General features: G+C 30.3%; 1 protein-coding gene across 1 annotated transcript; it reads left to right on the forward strand.

The window, feature by feature from the left end:
- Positions 1-6398: 6398 nt before the first annotated feature.
- On the forward strand, positions 6399-15459 carry LOC126894551 (high mobility group protein DSP1-like). The gene is made up of 5 exons (XM_050665639.1): positions 6399-7377; positions 10277-10444; positions 12986-13146; positions 14266-14440; positions 14522-15459. The coding sequence occupies exons 1-5, from the start codon at positions 6841-6843 to the stop codon at positions 14693-14695; spliced, it is 1215 nt and encodes a 404-aa protein (XP_050521596.1). The 5' UTR covers positions 6399-6840; the 3' UTR covers positions 14696-15459.
- Positions 15460-18777: the final 3318 nt, after the last annotated feature.

Here is an 18777-nt window from a genome sequence, read left to right on the forward strand (position 1 = left end):
GTGATGATCGTGTATGTAATTGCGTTTTGTGCAATGTACTTTGTGTGGAATATTCGCATGCGTAATAGATATAGATATAGATTTAAGGCGTTGTAACCAAGTTGGATGAACGTTGAGTTTGTGGATTTTTTTTTCAAGCTGACTATACGCTTCATCTCTCAGTATTTCAGAGGGTAAAAGTACTAACCAGAAGGGAAAGAACGTTTTAACGAACGTCAGAAAAAAAAGGACAATATGGGAGAGTGGCTATGTGGTGTACATACGCAGCGCTTATGGTTGTGTGCAATGTGTGCGTACCGTATAATGTGTAGGCAGCGTTAAGCGGTAAAACAGTGCGAGTGCGAGTGAGATGAACGTAACGCGTCGGCGTCGAGTGCGACAGAGAAGGGACAAAAGAGCTGCGTTGTACATATTGTGTACATTTCACGAACGTATATCTATATATACATACATGTATATGGTATATCTATAAGTACGTTTATAGCGCGTATACACTATACACACTATAATACAGTGTATGGGCCTGGTGCTGCTCGTGTGTGTTGGCTCATGAATTATTCGCGCGCGGCCCAACGGATTTCGAAATAACGTGTTCTGATTGGACAGCCGTTGCGGTCTATATAAAATCAACCAATAGAGGCCGGGCGACGGGTCGAGAGCCGTGGACCCCCTATTCACCGCGCTACGTAATACAACAGTACTGCCGAACGACCGATATACAAACGTCCGTCTGCCAGGTATTTATATTTTCGTATTTTATTTTTTACTCATTTTCATTTGCTTACAATAATGTTTGTAAACTTAAAGTTTCGTTTTTTTCCGTGTTAACGTTATTGGATACAAATATTACTAATTGTCGAATTCTCAGATGCTGTCAGTTAATGTTTTTTTGTGTTATTCACGTACGGTTTAGCTGAACGAAAAAGGCGTTTTTAAATGGCTGCCCTACTCGTTTATACAGCGCTTCGTTCGTACTCTTTGTTCCGGTAATCAGTGAAAAAACGACATTTTCAACCGGCCAGTTTCGTTTTATCAAGAAGTTACTCAAGCGACCGCGGGAACTGACCGGACCGTGGCCGCTCATCATTCTTCCTATCGTTCGTCTTCCTAGTTAACCCATTGGCACTTCATTAAATTCACCTCTAGTTAATGCCCAAATGTCATTTACTGTTATGTCGTGAAATTATATCGAATACGGCGAACTCCTTGAAGACGCTGTCAAGAACTTGTTTGTATTCAAAATAAACGCGCCTTGACGCTTATCTCTGCAGATTATGTTTCGCCCACCATAGGTTAACACATACATATACGCACTTTCTCATCTATGAGGTATTATGTAGACCATGTATTCGTTACTCTAAGTGGATAAACCGAAATTCGATTGAGTGTACACGCTAACGATTAGTTAGTTCATTATTTTTGTCGCAATGTTTACACATAGCATACACTTGGTACTACACGTCAGTGCTAGGCGGCTATAGTGATATAAAATGGCGGCAAATTGATTTCAAGTGGGGTTTGTCGAAAATAATACTGCTCTGTATTAGTGCTATGATTTTTACATTCGAATTATTCTGTACTCGTCTAATATTAAAAAATGTTTTTGACGGATGTTCATCTTGAGGTAGTCGACTTAATACGTATTTTTTTAGAGGTACAAAAACGCATAACCGACAAACCAATAACATCCGGTGTGTGTGTGTGTTATCTTGTGTCCCATATTATCGTCAACATAGCGTTTATGGTAACCACTAACAGCGGTCTCGTATAAGATATTACAGCATATGTAATAATATTATATTCAAACATTTATTATGTTATTGTATTAATTATATTTGTATAGTTTTGAGGGTTGTTGACTATCTGTCATTTTTCTAATGCAACTTGAAAGCCATGAATATCAAATAATTGCATTTTAATTATTTACTATATTCTCGATAATTCAAGCGTCTTATTTTATTGATTATCCTAATAAAATATTGCGAAAAATAATTGATAAGCAGTAATTTTTAATTAAATATTATTTATGATAGCTGTTCGTGATTGCAGTAGCAGGACTTTTTGATTAAAACAACATCATTGAATCCAGCCCATCACATCAAAACTACCTTACCTGCGTTTGCCATTGGAGCTAAAATCAAAATTCACATGTAAGTATATATTTGTAATCATATCGTATGACATAGTAGTCTATATTTAAGTATAACATTTTATTTTTTATATCAAGTTTCTGCAACTCTAATTTACTATTGGCTTAGCAAGCTAAATATTATTTTACTGTTACGCATTATGTAAATCATATTTGATGTATCGTTCCTTTAAAATAATAATCAGTGAAGAAAATAAAAAAAATACTTAATAAAAAATGATAATTTGTTATTATTTTAGAGAATAGTAAAATAATTAAAGTTTATGATTCAATTTTGTATTTTTAATTTCTGTATGACACGGTGTCATTGTTTTGAATTTCGGCATAATGAAGTATTTAGTACTTTTTTTATGTAATGATGGTGGCGTTAGAGTAGTGGTTACTCTAAATTTAGGAAGGGGTATTGAGTTATACTTCTAGTTTTTTACAACAGATAGCGTTAGCATACTGTTTTTGTACTTGCATTTGATATATTTATGTTTACAGTTTTCAGCGCTATTATACATTTCTGACATGTCATATAATAACATTAGAATAGCTTATATATTTTAGTACAACTTTGATCTTTGGAGTAAATTCACATTCTATCCAGCGTGAATATATCCATCATGTATAAATATATCGGCTATTATATTTTAATATTATTCATTTTATTATAAACTAGAAAATTAAGTCTATTCATAAGTACTTAATGTCCATAATAAAAGTATTTAATTTCTGCATATCTTAATAATTATACTTCGTAAAAATTGAGATGTGCTATTTTTGAACGACATTAAATACTTTCGAATATTACGGGAAACAGAATATTAAAATAGAATTAAAAATTACTATTGCAATACACCTTTATTATGGTATTACAATTATTATTGCTGTCATGATCAGATTAATTGGAGCTAAGGAATAATGGTTTTAAAAGGTTCATTTTGAATTTTGTTAGCCTGCCAAGATATATTTTAAATAAAAAAAATTTTTGTTTTCCTCGACACTTTCTCGTGGAAGAGAAATTTTTATGTTTTATTTTACTGCTTATGGTCCATACACTAATTGTAGCTGGAAGGAATCTTATCACAGCTTCTTTAGAACTTCTTTTAGACCTCCTAAAATATGTATTATAAATGTTATATTGTTTGTAACACGATTTTCTATTAAAGGTTTTTAAGGACATTTTGATTTATTATTATCCTTGATCAATTTTAAGCAGAGTTCGGTCGAATTTCAATATCAGACGTAGATATAGGTATACCATTAAATTCAAAACCATTGAAACCCACTGCATTAATTTTTCGTTTTTGTCTTGTGTTTAATTTGTCAATATATATTTTTTAATACTAAAAGAGAAAATTAATTTAGATTGTTCCACCATCAAATTATAGTTGGCTTTATTTCATAAACAACTGGATAGTCGTAAATTATTTATAATTTTCCTTTAATTGTTAATTTTGTTAATCATAATGTTAATTATATTCGGTTTTACGCATTTTAAACCATTGATGGATAAATAGAGAGTAAAGTCTAGATTAACCACATAAAATAATTGCAAAAATTATGAACCTATAATTCAGATATAAATATTTTTATAGATTATGAATATTTTTTTGTCTTTTAGTTGTATGCATACAGAAAATAGTATTTTTCGAGGTTATAAAAAGTAATTTTTTCCTGAAGTAAAAATTACTAATTTCAGAATAACTACTATTTCTGTAGGTTAAATGATTTTTGAAAAATTAAAATTTTAAACATGCATATAAACTTTTTTTAGATTTAACTTAGCACACTCAGGATATTTTAAAGTGGTAAGCTTAGATATTCCTTGTGAAAGCAAGTGAGTCGTATTGTTTACTGTTATCAAATTTTAGTACAATGAGTAGGGCTAAGAATTATACCCATTTATAAATGTTGATAGGTTTTTATGAACACACACACCATCAGTCAATAAAAATTTTCATTAATTGTCGTGTTGTTACTGAGATTATAGTTTTATGGGGATTAGGGGTTTATCACCCTAAAATTATTGTATTTCTACGCTAATCCTGTGAAACAGTTGCACAAACTTGGGACCCTTTAAAGTAACTTAGACAAAAATTTATAAATGCATATAGTTCCTAGCCCTAAAGATGAGTAGTAATTTGTAGAGACAAGATATTTATTTTTTCGTTGAATTGATCGCAGAGTAACTTCCCAAGGTAAGAAATTTTATATCTTCAGTGTTTAATGTGATAATTTCCTCACAGATGTTTAACTAAAACATTCGTGTTTTCTAAGTGTTTTTGATAATACTTCAGTAGTTTAATTTGTCAATATTTAAGTTAATTTATAATTATAAATTTTTTATGTATTGTGAAACATTGTCTGTAAACAGCGCTGACATAATTTGATATTTAGGTTTAATGCTGTATAGTATACCTAATGTCTTTTACGAAAGGGTTATTAATGAATGGTTTTGCTGTAATTGACATCGATTTGATTTCTTTATTTTATTCGTTATGGAGTTTTATTGTTTGTTTATTCGTTATTGTAAATAGCATTCCTCTCGTTATTTATTATTATATTATCAATTTTAGTTCAATTTATTCGAGATTTACATCGCCACTTTATGACCCTTTTTGAAGTATATAGAAGTTAATATAAAATATATTTTAAGTTTTATTTGTTAACAATATAAGTGGTAAATTTAGTAGTTTAATTCAACATTTTATATTTGTTTTTAGCTAAAGTTAGACTAGACTTTTTGAAGTCCTTTTAAAGGATTAATTGTTTCAATATTCCCATGACGTGTATTAATAATATAATTTATACATTTGAACTGCAATAACCTGGTTATACATTTGTCCTTGATTTTTTTATCTATATCTATCATTGTTTAAATAAAATTTTCACCTCCATAATTAGTCGGTTTATATTTTGGTAAATTATCCATTTTTGTTTGAAGAAGCTGATTGTCATATGTTATATTAAATATTCAAGAGAACCCGTTTTATGCTAATTGTATGGTTGAATTATAAAGTATAAAAGGGATTTGACAATGGTTAGTTTTCTTGTATAAACCGGGTGGTCATGAGCATTGATTTTAAATAGTTTAAATCAATGGAAAGAGGGACGCGTGTTGAGAACTTTTTATGTACCCCTAACGGTATAACCGCCATCTTGCCCCATACTATAATTTATCCCTCTGTTGTGTCTTTCCGTTATTTTAATCTGAATGAAAAATACATTGATATAATTCTAATTTATATTTTCGATATATTTTAAAATATAATTTTGATCCAGGCTTTATTTCAGTTATAATTATATGTTAATTGAAGGCTTCTGATATCAAAAGTGGCTAAACCTATTTACTTATCCTATTAGATAGGCCACATTTGCTGTTTTACCCTATAATATGTAGCTTATTTATTTAAAGATGTAAAATTATGTATGTATATTTTTCAACGAAATACTTTGGTTGTATCTAATTGTCATAAGGTTGAGATATCATGTGATATCGTTTATCTTCTTTTTAATTGTGCATTACTAATTCGTTTCAAAAAAAGTTAGTATGTTGTTTGGTCCGAGATAATGTTGATTTTAAAATTCCAGGTTTTTAATTGCTATTAAGTGTATTATTATTTTATTAAAATTAATAGAAAAGATTGTTTTTGAGCAGTTCGACTGTTCGATCGATTTTGTAGCTATCTAAGCGTGGTCGCCATATTACATAAAGTAATTAAGTATAATTATATACCGCTAGAGGGTGTGCAAGGATACAATTAGTTTTTATTCTTCCATGCGGCCGGGTAGTTTTTCTAACCGATTGTACTTGATCGAGTACTGGTGTTTTATATATTTTGTATGTTGGTGTGCGTAGGTGCCGTTGCCTCCGTCCAAGGGAAGAAAGGGAAAGGACGCTGCGACCACTACGACCGCGCGCGCCTCGCGTCCATGGTGGTGAACTGCGGAAACCTTGAACGACCGGTGGCCTTGGCGCGCGCGGTTTTTATTCTCGCGCTCTCTCCAGCTACCACCCGTACACGTTTACTCTCGTATATTTTGTATACATATACATGCAGCGTTCTTTGTTCGGGCTCTCACGATTCACAGAGATGAGGTTGGCAATGCCGGTTTACCGGTATTTATGATGCGGAGGGTGGGGTCCGGGGCGGCAGCGCCATTGGGTTTTTATAAAACGGTCGGTGCCGGCTGTGGTGATGGTGGGGATATATCCGTCGCCGTCGTTGTTGTTCGGCTAGTGGCGGGCCATACGAACACGCAGGTCTGCCTCGTTATTTTTTCTCCTTCTCTCTCTCCGCCGCCTTTTCCATAGCAGTTTTAACCGTCGTCTGCGCGTTTGCACTGTTAGATCTAACCATATACACGCGCGTCCGTTGCTGTCGCGTTGTTCCCTTTGTTTTTTTTTTTATATATATAGTCTATTCAACGTGCGCGCGTGTGTGTGTGTGTACGAGCGTGTACGCACCGCTCTTGTCTCGTGTGCTTCTATAGTACGCGCGCGTACGGATCCGACCGACAAGCGAACATCGTGTGTGTGACGAATAACGCAAATCTGAACATTTCGTACGTACACGCGTTTATTGTGCGACCGTAGTGTGTAGTTGGTGCGCGTGTTCGTAACGTTTGTGCGGATAGTGCCGCCCGACTAGGAGATAAAATCGCGCGAATACCACCACAGACTCTGTATAGTCTCAGGCGGCATGTCCGAAAACCGCGCGGGCAACAATGTCGGCTGGGGCAACCGAGACGACCACGCGGCCGCCGCCGCCGCCAATGTTTGGTGGAGTAACAATCAACAAGATCCTCAACAACAGCATATGCAGCAGCAACAACAACAACAGCAGCAGCAGCAGCAACAACAGTTGTTGAACCAACACCATCAGCAGCAACTGGCTGCTGTGGCTGCTGCAGCACAGCAACAGCAACAGCAAGCCGCTGCTGCGGTGTCCGCTGCACAGCAATTTTATAAAATGGCGTCCACATTCAGCCATCAACAACACCAACAACTGCAGCAACAACAACAACAGCAACAACAGCATCAACAGCAACAGCAGATGAACAACGTATCCACTAGCAACAGCAATACAACGGTTACTAGCAGCTCTAGAAACCCGATGGCCAACTATGCGGACTACGGTATCGCCGCTGCTGCAGCCGCACAATGGTGGCCGTATCCAGGCGCAATGGACAACAATATTCAAAATTTACATAACGTTCCGTCGCCTAATGCGATCATGGTAATTAAGTGTGATAACATAAAATGCTTTATTTGATTCTACCCAAAAACTGCGAGCGTGCGCGCCATTTCGTACGTTCCAACAGCTTCCGGTCCTTATCGTGCCGGACGTTTCGCCCAGGCTCCGTTTTTTTAGTTTAATTTTTAATTAATGATGATCACTGTTAATGATGGTGCGTTGGCGTGTATTCGTAGAAAGGGGCCCTATGATGATGAGATGCGGGCGCGGTGTGGAGGTGGACGCTTCTTATCATTATAGTTGTGCGTTCACGTGTTTTCAAACGCTTTTCTAGATAACTAATTATTAATCATTACATATTTTTTATTGTACCGATTTTTAGGCTATCATGTAAGGTATGAGCAAAGTATTGGTGTTTTTAACCGGTTAGGTTAGACCATGTCATATTAATCATCCTTCGGGAGTTGTTCCGTGTTATCTTGTCGCGGATATTGATTTTTTTGTGTCTACCATTTACATACCTATTCGTTTTTATGCGGATATCGTGTTACGTATTTTGAAGTATGTTCGTTGTTACGTTATAATAATATTTCTATTTATTTATTTTTTTATTATGTATTTTATTATATTAAAAATGTTGTGAACGTTTGTCATTGAACGAATAAATGGAAAGTAATCTGTGTGGCCATGTAATGTTCTGTTATTGCTGCTCGGTTCTTGCTATAAGGACAATGTTGGGTAATATTAGGATCTAAAATGATTTAGTTACTATTTCACAGTTTTCGTTTCAATTGTTTGTTTTTAGGTACATGATTTTTTAATGTCAACGCTTGGTTTTTGGTAGTAGTTTTCTATCTAAATCTCTTATATAGGATTATTGTTGAGTAAAAAGTTTTGTGTTGTATTATTGTGTCATGCAATATAAATATGAATCGTTGATATTTTCATTAGTGATTGGATTATTTTTAATTAGTACAACGTGGGAAAACATTTTCTGATAGTAGTCTGTGGTTTAGGTTTGAGTATCAGTCAAAAAAGATGTTAATTGTTAACAACGACACAATGTCAAGGTTTTCAAGGGTCCCCCATAGCCTTCATGGAATATTATTTCTGGTCCAGCGGTTACAAGAAAATCTGTTTATTATTCACTTGTTCTCTCGGCTTTTCAGTCAAGTTTCGTGTACATTATTTTTACAATATTTTAGGTTTAACATGTGTATCAGTAAAAATAAATCTACCGTTGCAATTATTGTATAATTATGGTTGACCCAACTCGATTTTGTCCATTACTGCCTAATTTATGTGATATTTATTGTTGATAATAGTAGATTATGTTATCTCATATTGTAAATTGTTGTTATTATCTTGTTTTAGAATTTATTTGAAGTCATTAGTCGTGGTAGTAGTGGTTTAGTTTTGATATGCCTTGTCATATTAATTGTGTTTTAAACAGTTGTAGTAAATTTGACTCTGAAAAATACTGTTAACTGTATAATCTACCCAACGCCGGGTAAATGACTATTATTTTTTTTATTATTGCTGTTCCATATTGTTTTCTATTTGACTTTAAATACACAATATCGAAATGATTGAACCAGGTCGTTAGCCTTCACTTTCAATTGTCGGTTTTACATTACACTGTCGTGTCTCGTTCTAGCCACCATTTTTATCGTGGAACAATACAGTCATTGTAGAGTTCAGTGTAAAGTGTAGGTACTTAATAACGATGTGCTGTTTGTGTTGTGCGTTGTTTGCTCTATGAATGAAAACTTGGATGCCAGTCTGTTGTATGGCCCGTGGCGATATACTTCTATGTGTTTGAAGACGAGCAACATCGTCGTCTCGCATAATCAGGAAATCCGTATTTGTTTTTAAAAATAAGTCAGTAGTTTTTTGCCCTACTAACCTGTTGATTTTTTTTTTGTCATCTTTTTATTTAATCGTGTATTTTCGTATATACTTTCAATTGTGTGGCGTCATGATTTTAAAATAGTAGAATTCGTCAAGTTGTCGAGGTACGACACCTTTTTTTTTTTTGAAAGTGCGTCTAACTCATCTTATCTAAACTTCAATCGAATATCTCGTATCAATATCTTCTCTTCTAAGTATTAGATAACCGTCTAGGATAAGAAATTCTTGATAACGTAATTGGTTCGTGTTTTTTGCTGTTGGATGTTTGACATGTCGTAAAAAAAAAAAAGAAACTCGGCTGCAACGAAAACCTGTTATTTTACCCTAGACCTTTCTTCTAATGTAGTTTACCCACATCTACAACGTACCTAACTCATTGGTGCCTTCTACTAGAATGAAAAACTAAAGTAAATGTTTTGTTACATTTACCTGAAGTAGCTTGAAAATCGGGACATTGGCTAAATCTAATGTAATTTTACGGAAAAAAAAATTTGTTGTCAATACATCATTAATTGTGGGTCTTATTTCCAGGTTAATTTTTTTTTCTAATGACAATCTATTAAGAGATTTAGAATATGCCATAAGTTATGAATAACGTATAAGTTGTATTACTGTTACAAAATCAACGATAAAAATTCATGTATTTATTAAACTCTGCTTTTAAAATGCGGGTATATAGTTGGATGACCATCGTAGCTCAAAATTTACCTGATTATATTTAATTAAAAAATTTAAATAATAATAAACTAGTATAAACAATGTATACCAGTGAAGCGTACAAATTTTAAAATTCTGTGTTTCTAAGCTTAGCTACTAAACCGTATTTTACGGTCTGAAGATTTTATACGAACAGATGTTTTCTTTAATTAATATTTTTTTAATAGTTTAATCAAGTATTGTTGTATGTTGTATTAGTTTTTTTTTTTTATGAACGTTACCACTGTACAAATGAAATATTTTAATTGTATGGCGTAAAGTAGTTATCGTAAATAACTATCTTTTTTTAATACTCATTTCTTTTGTTTTTCAGAACCGAGGGAAGATGCCTAGAGGCAAAGGGCCTGACGCTAAACCAAGGGGTCGTATGACCGCATACGCCTATTTTGTACAAACGTGCCGCGAAGAACACAAAAAGAAACATCCAGATGAAAATGTAATATTTGCTGAATTTTCGAAGAAATGCGCCGAAAGGTGGAAGGTCAGTATCGATTGATAAATAATTTATCATAGTGTCTGTGGGAGCGTGTGCCGCATAAATAAATATTTTTGCTCTAATTATTTTTTACTTGACTAACAACTAATTTAGCCACCGCTTAGTAACTAAGGCTGTCGCATGTTTACGTTTGTTTTCCAGTGTTTTTTTTTTTTTATTTATTCTGACCCAAATCGAGCCTCATGTTCTATTCTTGTAGTAATTTTTCTCTGTGGGACTATTAGTTTTATAATTTTATCTTAGTCGACATCCAACAAAGTATAGACGTTGATTTCGTTTTCGTGGTTGTACCGAAATTTTATGATACGAATTGTTGTTGTCAAAAAAAAAAAACCGTTTTCCCCCGCACCCGTCGCACTATGTTGCACATGGCACCTGCTTACGTCTCTGAAGTTACTGTAGGACTAGATAATATTTAAATGCATTTCAACGTGCATTCATTTTTTATACTTGTAACGTATGAGAAATTAATATGAAGTATCTTTGTCAACTGTTTATATTTTACCCGAATTCAATGCGAGCAGAGTTTAATCGTTACTCGTACACACTAAATTGAGCAACTAAATGTTATTTTTTTTCTCGAAATATGATGGTGATCATGTTTTAATATCGCTGAACGTGTGTATTCGTTATAACAATATTACTGTAGGGAACCGCTGGGTTTCCATGGGACTGGTTTTTGGTTAAGGGGGTGAGTGGACGGGTCAGAGATGGCGGTTGCAGCAACATACCATGGAACCAGTTTTAAAACGATAGATCCCCTACCCCCTTGCTTCCTAGATCCTTCGACCGTGGCTTGTTGTACATCAACACACGTTTAACCGGCACCCACTGTTGCCAACCAAAATATTTAATAAAACTTACGCGTTTACATTCTATGTACTAATGACGCAGTAGCCAAATGATCATTGTTTTACTGTATATGTACAATGTTATTATTTAGAACGCCATCCTGTTTTTTGACATTAATTACTATTAATAACTTATATTTTATTTAATACTTTTAATATAGGGACTCTAAAATTCCAATTGAACGGATTACTTCTAGTAAAAGTAAATAAATAATTAAATAATCTACTTAAGTGCATTGTCCGTTACCGAATATTAATAATATTTAAACGGTAGGATGTTCTTTTTCATATCTAAATTCTTCATTAATCTATAAAATAATATATTTTTGAAAAATATCTCCCTTCATTTTCTCATATTTATGCCGGTCATTAGCCGGGTCGGCGCCGGCTGTGGAGGGATAGTAGTGGCAATAGGGTGAATGTGTATGTGTGTTGGAATGAGTTCTGGGGTTCTTTGCCATCGATTTTTTGTGTGTAAAATGCTGGGGTTGTTTTCTGGAGGGTGCGGGAATAGCGCATATAACTGGGCATTGGCAGCGGTGACTGCAGTGCGCAAGGGGAAACACGACGGCAGTGAAGTTTAAAACTGAGAGCGCTGGCGCAATTATTAAAATTAACCCTCCCCCTATCTTACACCGAACATAACCGCCCCTCAAACTCGCTCGAGATGTATGATATGAACTATATCTGTGTAAAATGAGGACGTGCAAGTGGTATGCGAAAATAGTCGCATAGCTCTATGTTCTTACACACACATTAAGAATATTCGCTTGGTTTTCCATAGTACATTAAGATCTTATCATAAAAGATATATTACAATTTGCGAGTGTAAGTGAGAAGTAATAGGAAATATCTCTGAAGTGTGTGGGGCGAAGTGAGAATAGGACAGAATATTTATTTTCGTAAAATATTTTCAAAAGAAAACAAAAATTACCTTCAATAGTGTTTTCAACCGAATAATAAGTTGAAAATTTATTTCCGACATTATGAAAAAGTTATATATTAATTAATCGGGACAGTTAATGTAAAGAAAATATGTAAAAAAGAAATATTTCGTTTATTTTTATTTAACTTATAAATTATTTTAATCTGTTAACTAAAGAAAATTTTAACTGACATGTTTTATATTTCGAGAATAGATGTTGTCTTTCAAACTTATAAATAATGTTTCGAAATATTTAGATATGATCAAATTAATGCTTTAACTGTTAGTAAAAGCTTATTGTTTATGCAGTTTGTTTTGAAAATCGTAAATTGAGTGAATTTGTTGGGATAATCATAAATAGTTAAGAGATAATTGTAATTATTTTGTCTGTATTAAATGATATAGTATGAACTGTTGTTATAATACTAATAGTAAAATTAGCTTTAAATTTTAGTATATAATACTTTATAATATAATATAATATAATACTTTAACTAAAGTAAGTAATCATATTGAAACATCAAGATGTTATTTCAGTATATAAAATCTATATTTTAATATAATTGATGTAATATGATAATATTAACAAAATATTATAATACAGATAATTATTAAATCTTATAGTTTGATTAATTAATGAAAGATATAATTATGTAAAAAAAAAAAATTATTCTTTCGGAACAGCTGTCATATAGCAAGCTAAAAAAATTTAAGTCTAAACTGACTTAATATACATATTATTGTTTACAGACAATGAATGAAAAAGAAAAGAAAAGATTCCATGAGATGGCCGACAAAGATAAAATGAGATATGATACTGAAATGCAGAGTTATATACCTCCTAAGGGTGAAAAGGTCCGCGGTAAAAAAAGGAAGCAAATCAAAGATCCTAATGCTCCAAAACGCTCCTTGTAAGTTATATGTTCAATTACTGCTATTGTATGATGAATGTTTTTTTTATATTTTACTAAATATTTACTTAACACCATAATGTTTAATATAGAGTGACTTCACGAATGAGTAAACAGTTAAGAGTTTTTCATCTTATAAAGTTCTTTATTAATTTATATTATTTTAATGTTATAATTATAAAGTTCATAAGTATTTATTCCCTGAAAAATTCTATATTATAGTAATGTAAAAATATTAGTAATTAACTAACACATAGTTTCAAAATTCATAATGAAATATTGAAAATTAAAAAGTCTTTTTCTGAATGAACAGTTAAGGATATTGTATCAAAACTATGTTATTGCAGTAAGACTTAATTTAGATATTTTGTTAGTTTTAAAAACTACTAGCAATCAGACCCGTAATTTTAAATTGTCTTAAAATTGATCTTAAAACTTTAACAAAAAAAGGGAACTAAATTAAAAGTTATTTATATTTATATATAATTTGTATAATTGTAATAAAAATGTTACAGGAAAAAAAATTACAACCTTTTTAGTTATTTACAAATAATAATTATGGTTTATTTCTTTATACTGGTAGATTGACATAAGTGAACATTTAAAATTAGCTGCTAGATGATTGTTATGATATACTCTGTTATCATTGTTATCACAAGTTAAAAACTTATATGAACTCTTATTTTTATAATAATAATATTGTTGATGAAGATTAGAATTGAAAGTGTAAAAAGAGATTGTTATAATATTTATCTTTCATTAAAATAAGTTAGTAAAGCATTATAAATTAAAAAAAATGTTCATCTTATTGTGAATTAAATTTTCAAAATCGTATTCTGTTGTTGTTGAAACAATCAATATATATATATAAGGAAATTATTTCTATAAAAACTGTTGTGTTAGTTCACTTCTATAGTTCATATACTGGTGATGTTACTCTACATTTTATATTAACTTACAACATTAACTTTCCCAAATTATATTATGGGTTATATAATAAATGGTGGTTGCAAAAATTTGGATACATAATAGTGAATGGAAATGATTAAAAACTTAATAGACATCTTAATCTATAATATATTTTGATCAAGATGCTAAAAAGTTATATTTTTTTTGAAGGTCTGCATTCTTTTGGTTTTGTAATGACGAGCGTGGAAAAGTTAAGGCTGTGAATCCAGAATATGGTGTTGGTGATGTAGCTAAAGAGTTAGGTAAAAAATGGTCTGATGCTGATATTACTGTAAAACAAAAATACGAAGCAATGGCAGAAAAAGACAAAGCAAGATATGAAAGAGTATGTTTAGATTATCTACTTAAAATTTAATGCAACTTACATTATATTTCAATATGTTATATGTATTTTTTGATGTTTTAGGAAATGACCGAGTACAAAAATAAAGGTAAGCCCAATTTAATGCAACAACAACAACAACATCAAATGTTAATTCAACAACAACAACAAATTCTTGCACAGCAACAGCAGCAACAAATGATGCAAGTTAAAGATGAAAGTGAAGAGGATGATGAAGAAGAAGATGATGACGAGTGATCTCTTTTAGATTCTTATCGGAATTTTCTTTTCGTACCTCGGAAATTTTAATTTTAAACTTTGTAAATACAAATAAGTTAATTTTTAAGTTATAGATTTAAAAGTAATTTTGTACAGAATAACTGTAGAAAATTGGTTTTGTCTCAACAAAAATAATAATAAATATTGGATTCAAATTTTTAATTTTTATATTAGAGATTCCTATATTTTTACTAAAACTTTACAAAATTTACCGTAAAAATATTTCTTTACAGACTGATATATTATGATGAATTTTAAAATTACATTTTGATTTTTCAGGAGTATAATATTAAATTATGCCATTGAATTTTGTACTAATTTAAGGTTTTAACTGAAAATACCTCCTGTAAAATATAAATGTAATTTTATATTTGTACATATAATTTTTTTGTTTACTATTTTATTTTATTTTTTTTAATTTGTAATTTTAATATTAGAGAAAGAAATTGCATATGGCGATAAATTGCGAGATCTTAACCATTACATTAAATAATATTTTCATAATAGGACTACACATCTGATGGATTCAAACAATTTTTTATTTACAGTTAAGTTTGTTTTTTTGTTATGATAAATATCACCTTTTTTTTGTATTTGTAATCAGATAGTAAAAATGGAAATAAACCATAACATACAAACTTAAATCAGTTTATAACAATACATGTACACTATGGAATAATTTGCACTATTGTGCTGTGTGACAAATATTCTCGCCAAAAAATAAAAAAATATATATAATGAAATATGATAAGTTTTGTTTTATTTAGTTTTAATGACTCATTTGACTTAAGCTTTATAATTATAATTACTAAACTTATTTTGAAATTTGACCAAGTTTTCTTTTAGTAATTCATCTCAAAAAATAAATTAACATTTTGTTATATTTAAGGTTCTAACCAAAAAGAAACATGAAACATTTCATGTATTAATTTCTTGGATCTATCTCTAAAACTTAAATGCAAATTGTAAATGAATGATAAATATTAAACAATATAGAATGATTTTTAGATATAGAATGATTTTTTTAAGAATAACTAATTAACTAAAGTCGGAATAATCAAAAATAGAAAGATAGTTCTCTTTTCTTTATTTTTGATAAATTCATATTTTAATTTAGGTACGTGTTTGCTATAGTAATAATAAATGTAAAAATTGTAATACTAAAATTTGGTTGCCATAATAAGTATTTATTTGTCTGTTTTACACTTTAAAACTCGAAACTTGTAATCAGGATATAATTAAGTAAATAAGAGTAGTTGATTTGCTTATAAAAATCTAACAATTCTAAAAATGAAACACTAGATTTGCATCGAAGTGTTTTATGATAATGATTTTAATCATTGTTAGATATTTATATTTGTCATCACTGTTGTTTTCTGTCATTTATATTTTTATAAAATTTGATAAGAATAGTTATAGTTAATGATCTGAGGTGGACCATATGTTCTGGCAATGCTCGTGTATCGTGATGAAACGACTCATCCAATTTTTCGAATCCCCATATCTCGATTTCTAATTATGATAGACTTGTAATTTTAAGTGTACATTAAGCTCCACCGTCTTAGAATAATAAATGTTAATAATAAAGTGTTAAGCGATAGAAATAAATGGAAGTATTGCTCATGAAAGTATGTATAAAATGAGATCGTTAATTAAGGTAGACAAATTTGGTTATAATATAGGTTACTTTTTTTTGTAGTATAGGCTATTTAGAACTTTGCCCATTTTTACAGTTGTAGTTCTAGTTTTTATAGTATATTATATTATTTACAATTAAATTAATATAAATATGTAGATGAATGTTTACTATAAACTGCGTAGTGTTCAATACTTAATGGTTGAAGGGGAACTTTTAATTTATTTAATTAACTGTTTAAGAACACATGTCAAAAAGTAAAAATAAAAAGATAATTTATAGATAATGTAATAATACATACTACAAATTAAAAACACAATTGTATAATGTGATCAAAGCAAAAATTAAAATTATACATACTTATAATAGTACGGTTAATTCGACAATTTATAACAAAATGTTATAAATGTTGACTGAGACTAAATAAAACAATAAATGATAACGAGTATTGATATTAGGTTCTTAAAATTTAATTTTCTCTAATAATTCATAGCCGTCGATACTGCCATTATTAATTTAAAAACAAGACTTAATTTATATTTATGTTTAGCTTGTAGGGAAACAATGTTATAATTTTTTTTACAAATCCACTATCTAGTGACTATGCATATAGGAAGTTATGAAAAATATTTTTAGTAAAATTAGAATTTAGTAAAAATTCTTCATATCGTTATTTTTATACTTCATAGTATTTCAGCTTCGTGTCGAAGCTGAGAATGTATTATTTTTATTTGATGTGCGTTTTTTTTATGCCTGATTATGACAATTCTCATTGGATTATATTTAATAACCAATATGTCATAAGAACCTAACTTAAATTTAGCTGAATGTATCCATGTCTAAAATTTTAACAAAACCCCTCAATTTAAAAAAATTATGTCACCATGAAAAAGGATTTTTTTTTTAAATTTAAATGCTGATCCAAAATTTTAATAAAATTACTAGCGACAATAAAATTTGTTTTAGTTTGTTTTTTCTGAAAATGTGATGAAAACCCTAAGAAGAAGGAAGGTTTGGAATAAGACCACTCACGTATGTGAATTTTTATTCAACTCAATTTTTGAAAATATTCTAATAATCTCATATCTCTCGACCTATATCAATTTAATGACTGATGTAAACTACAATATTAAAGAAATAATACAATTTCTCACCTATAATGAATTTCTCAATTTAATGTTTATCTAATTAAATTTAATATTCAAAAAAAAAAAATTGTTCTGACAATTTTTCTATGAGAAATCATCTATTAAAGAAAATAAAATATTTTTTTCAATTAAACAAATAATATAGCAAACATTTAATATTAAATTGAAATTTTAAGTCATAAAAATTGTAAAATTACAAATATAATAACTAGGATATTTAATAAATTCTCATTGAATCGTTTTTTTATGTCAGTGATATTAATCACTGTCAGGTATCACCTATACTATGTCATGGCTCCATTGTTTTAGCTTCGAGCGAAGCTGAGAGAGTATTTTTTGTGACTATCATTTATTTTCTCTGATCTAACTTGACCTACCTTTTTCAACGATACGTCAAATGATTACAATTCGTATCTAGTTGAATTAAGCAGTGACTTATCCTATGTTCTCCATACAGACAATTAAAATCATTCATTTATAATGATTTCAAAGTATTTATTGACGAATCAAGTTTGATATGATAGGTTTCAATTACAAAATTAAATCATTTTACTTTGTAAATTAATAATTTTTTTAATCTATTTGTCTGTGCTACTACTAGACTATAATATTTCAAATTTTTTGATAACATGTTGCTATATAAATAATTTCTAAAAAAACCCAGCACAGGGGGGTCGCGGCACAGTGGTGCCGTGGCATAGTTGGATCAAGTATAATGATATCTGACAGTAATTAAAATCACTATCAAAAATAAACGCTTCGATGCAAATCTTTAGATTGTTTTTAATTTTAAAAAAATTTGTGTATTATTCCAAAAGCTACATGATCTGCTAGTTCCTTNTGTTTTTAATTTAAAAAAAATTTGTGTATTATTCCAAAAGCTACATTATCTGCTAGTTCCTTATTAATATCTTGATTCAGATAAAGTATGTCGAATGAAAAAGGGATTATTAAAAAATATTATTTCTCATNTTTTAATTTTAAAAAAATTTGTGTATTATTCCAAAAGCTACATGATCTGCTAGTTCCTTATTAATATCTTGATTCAGATAAAGTATGTCGAATGAAAAAGGGATTATTAAAAAATATTATTTCTCATAAAAAAATTGTGTTGATCCATACACTTTTCAATAAGTTATAGCATTATAAAGTTAAAAATGTAAATTATAAAATCGAGAATTTTCACACAAAAATAGCATTTGGTAGCCATTTTCACCATGAAGACAAGTCCAGAGGTCAAATTTTTTTTTTTCTAATTAAAGTATATTACATAAGCT

Source organism: Daktulosphaira vitifoliae, unplaced genomic scaffold (genome assembly GCF_025091365.1).
Source record: "Daktulosphaira vitifoliae isolate Bord-2020 unplaced genomic scaffold, ASM2509136v1 Scaffold_1, whole genome shotgun sequence".
NCBI lineage: Eukaryota > Metazoa > Arthropoda > Insecta > Hemiptera > Phylloxeridae > Daktulosphaira > Daktulosphaira vitifoliae.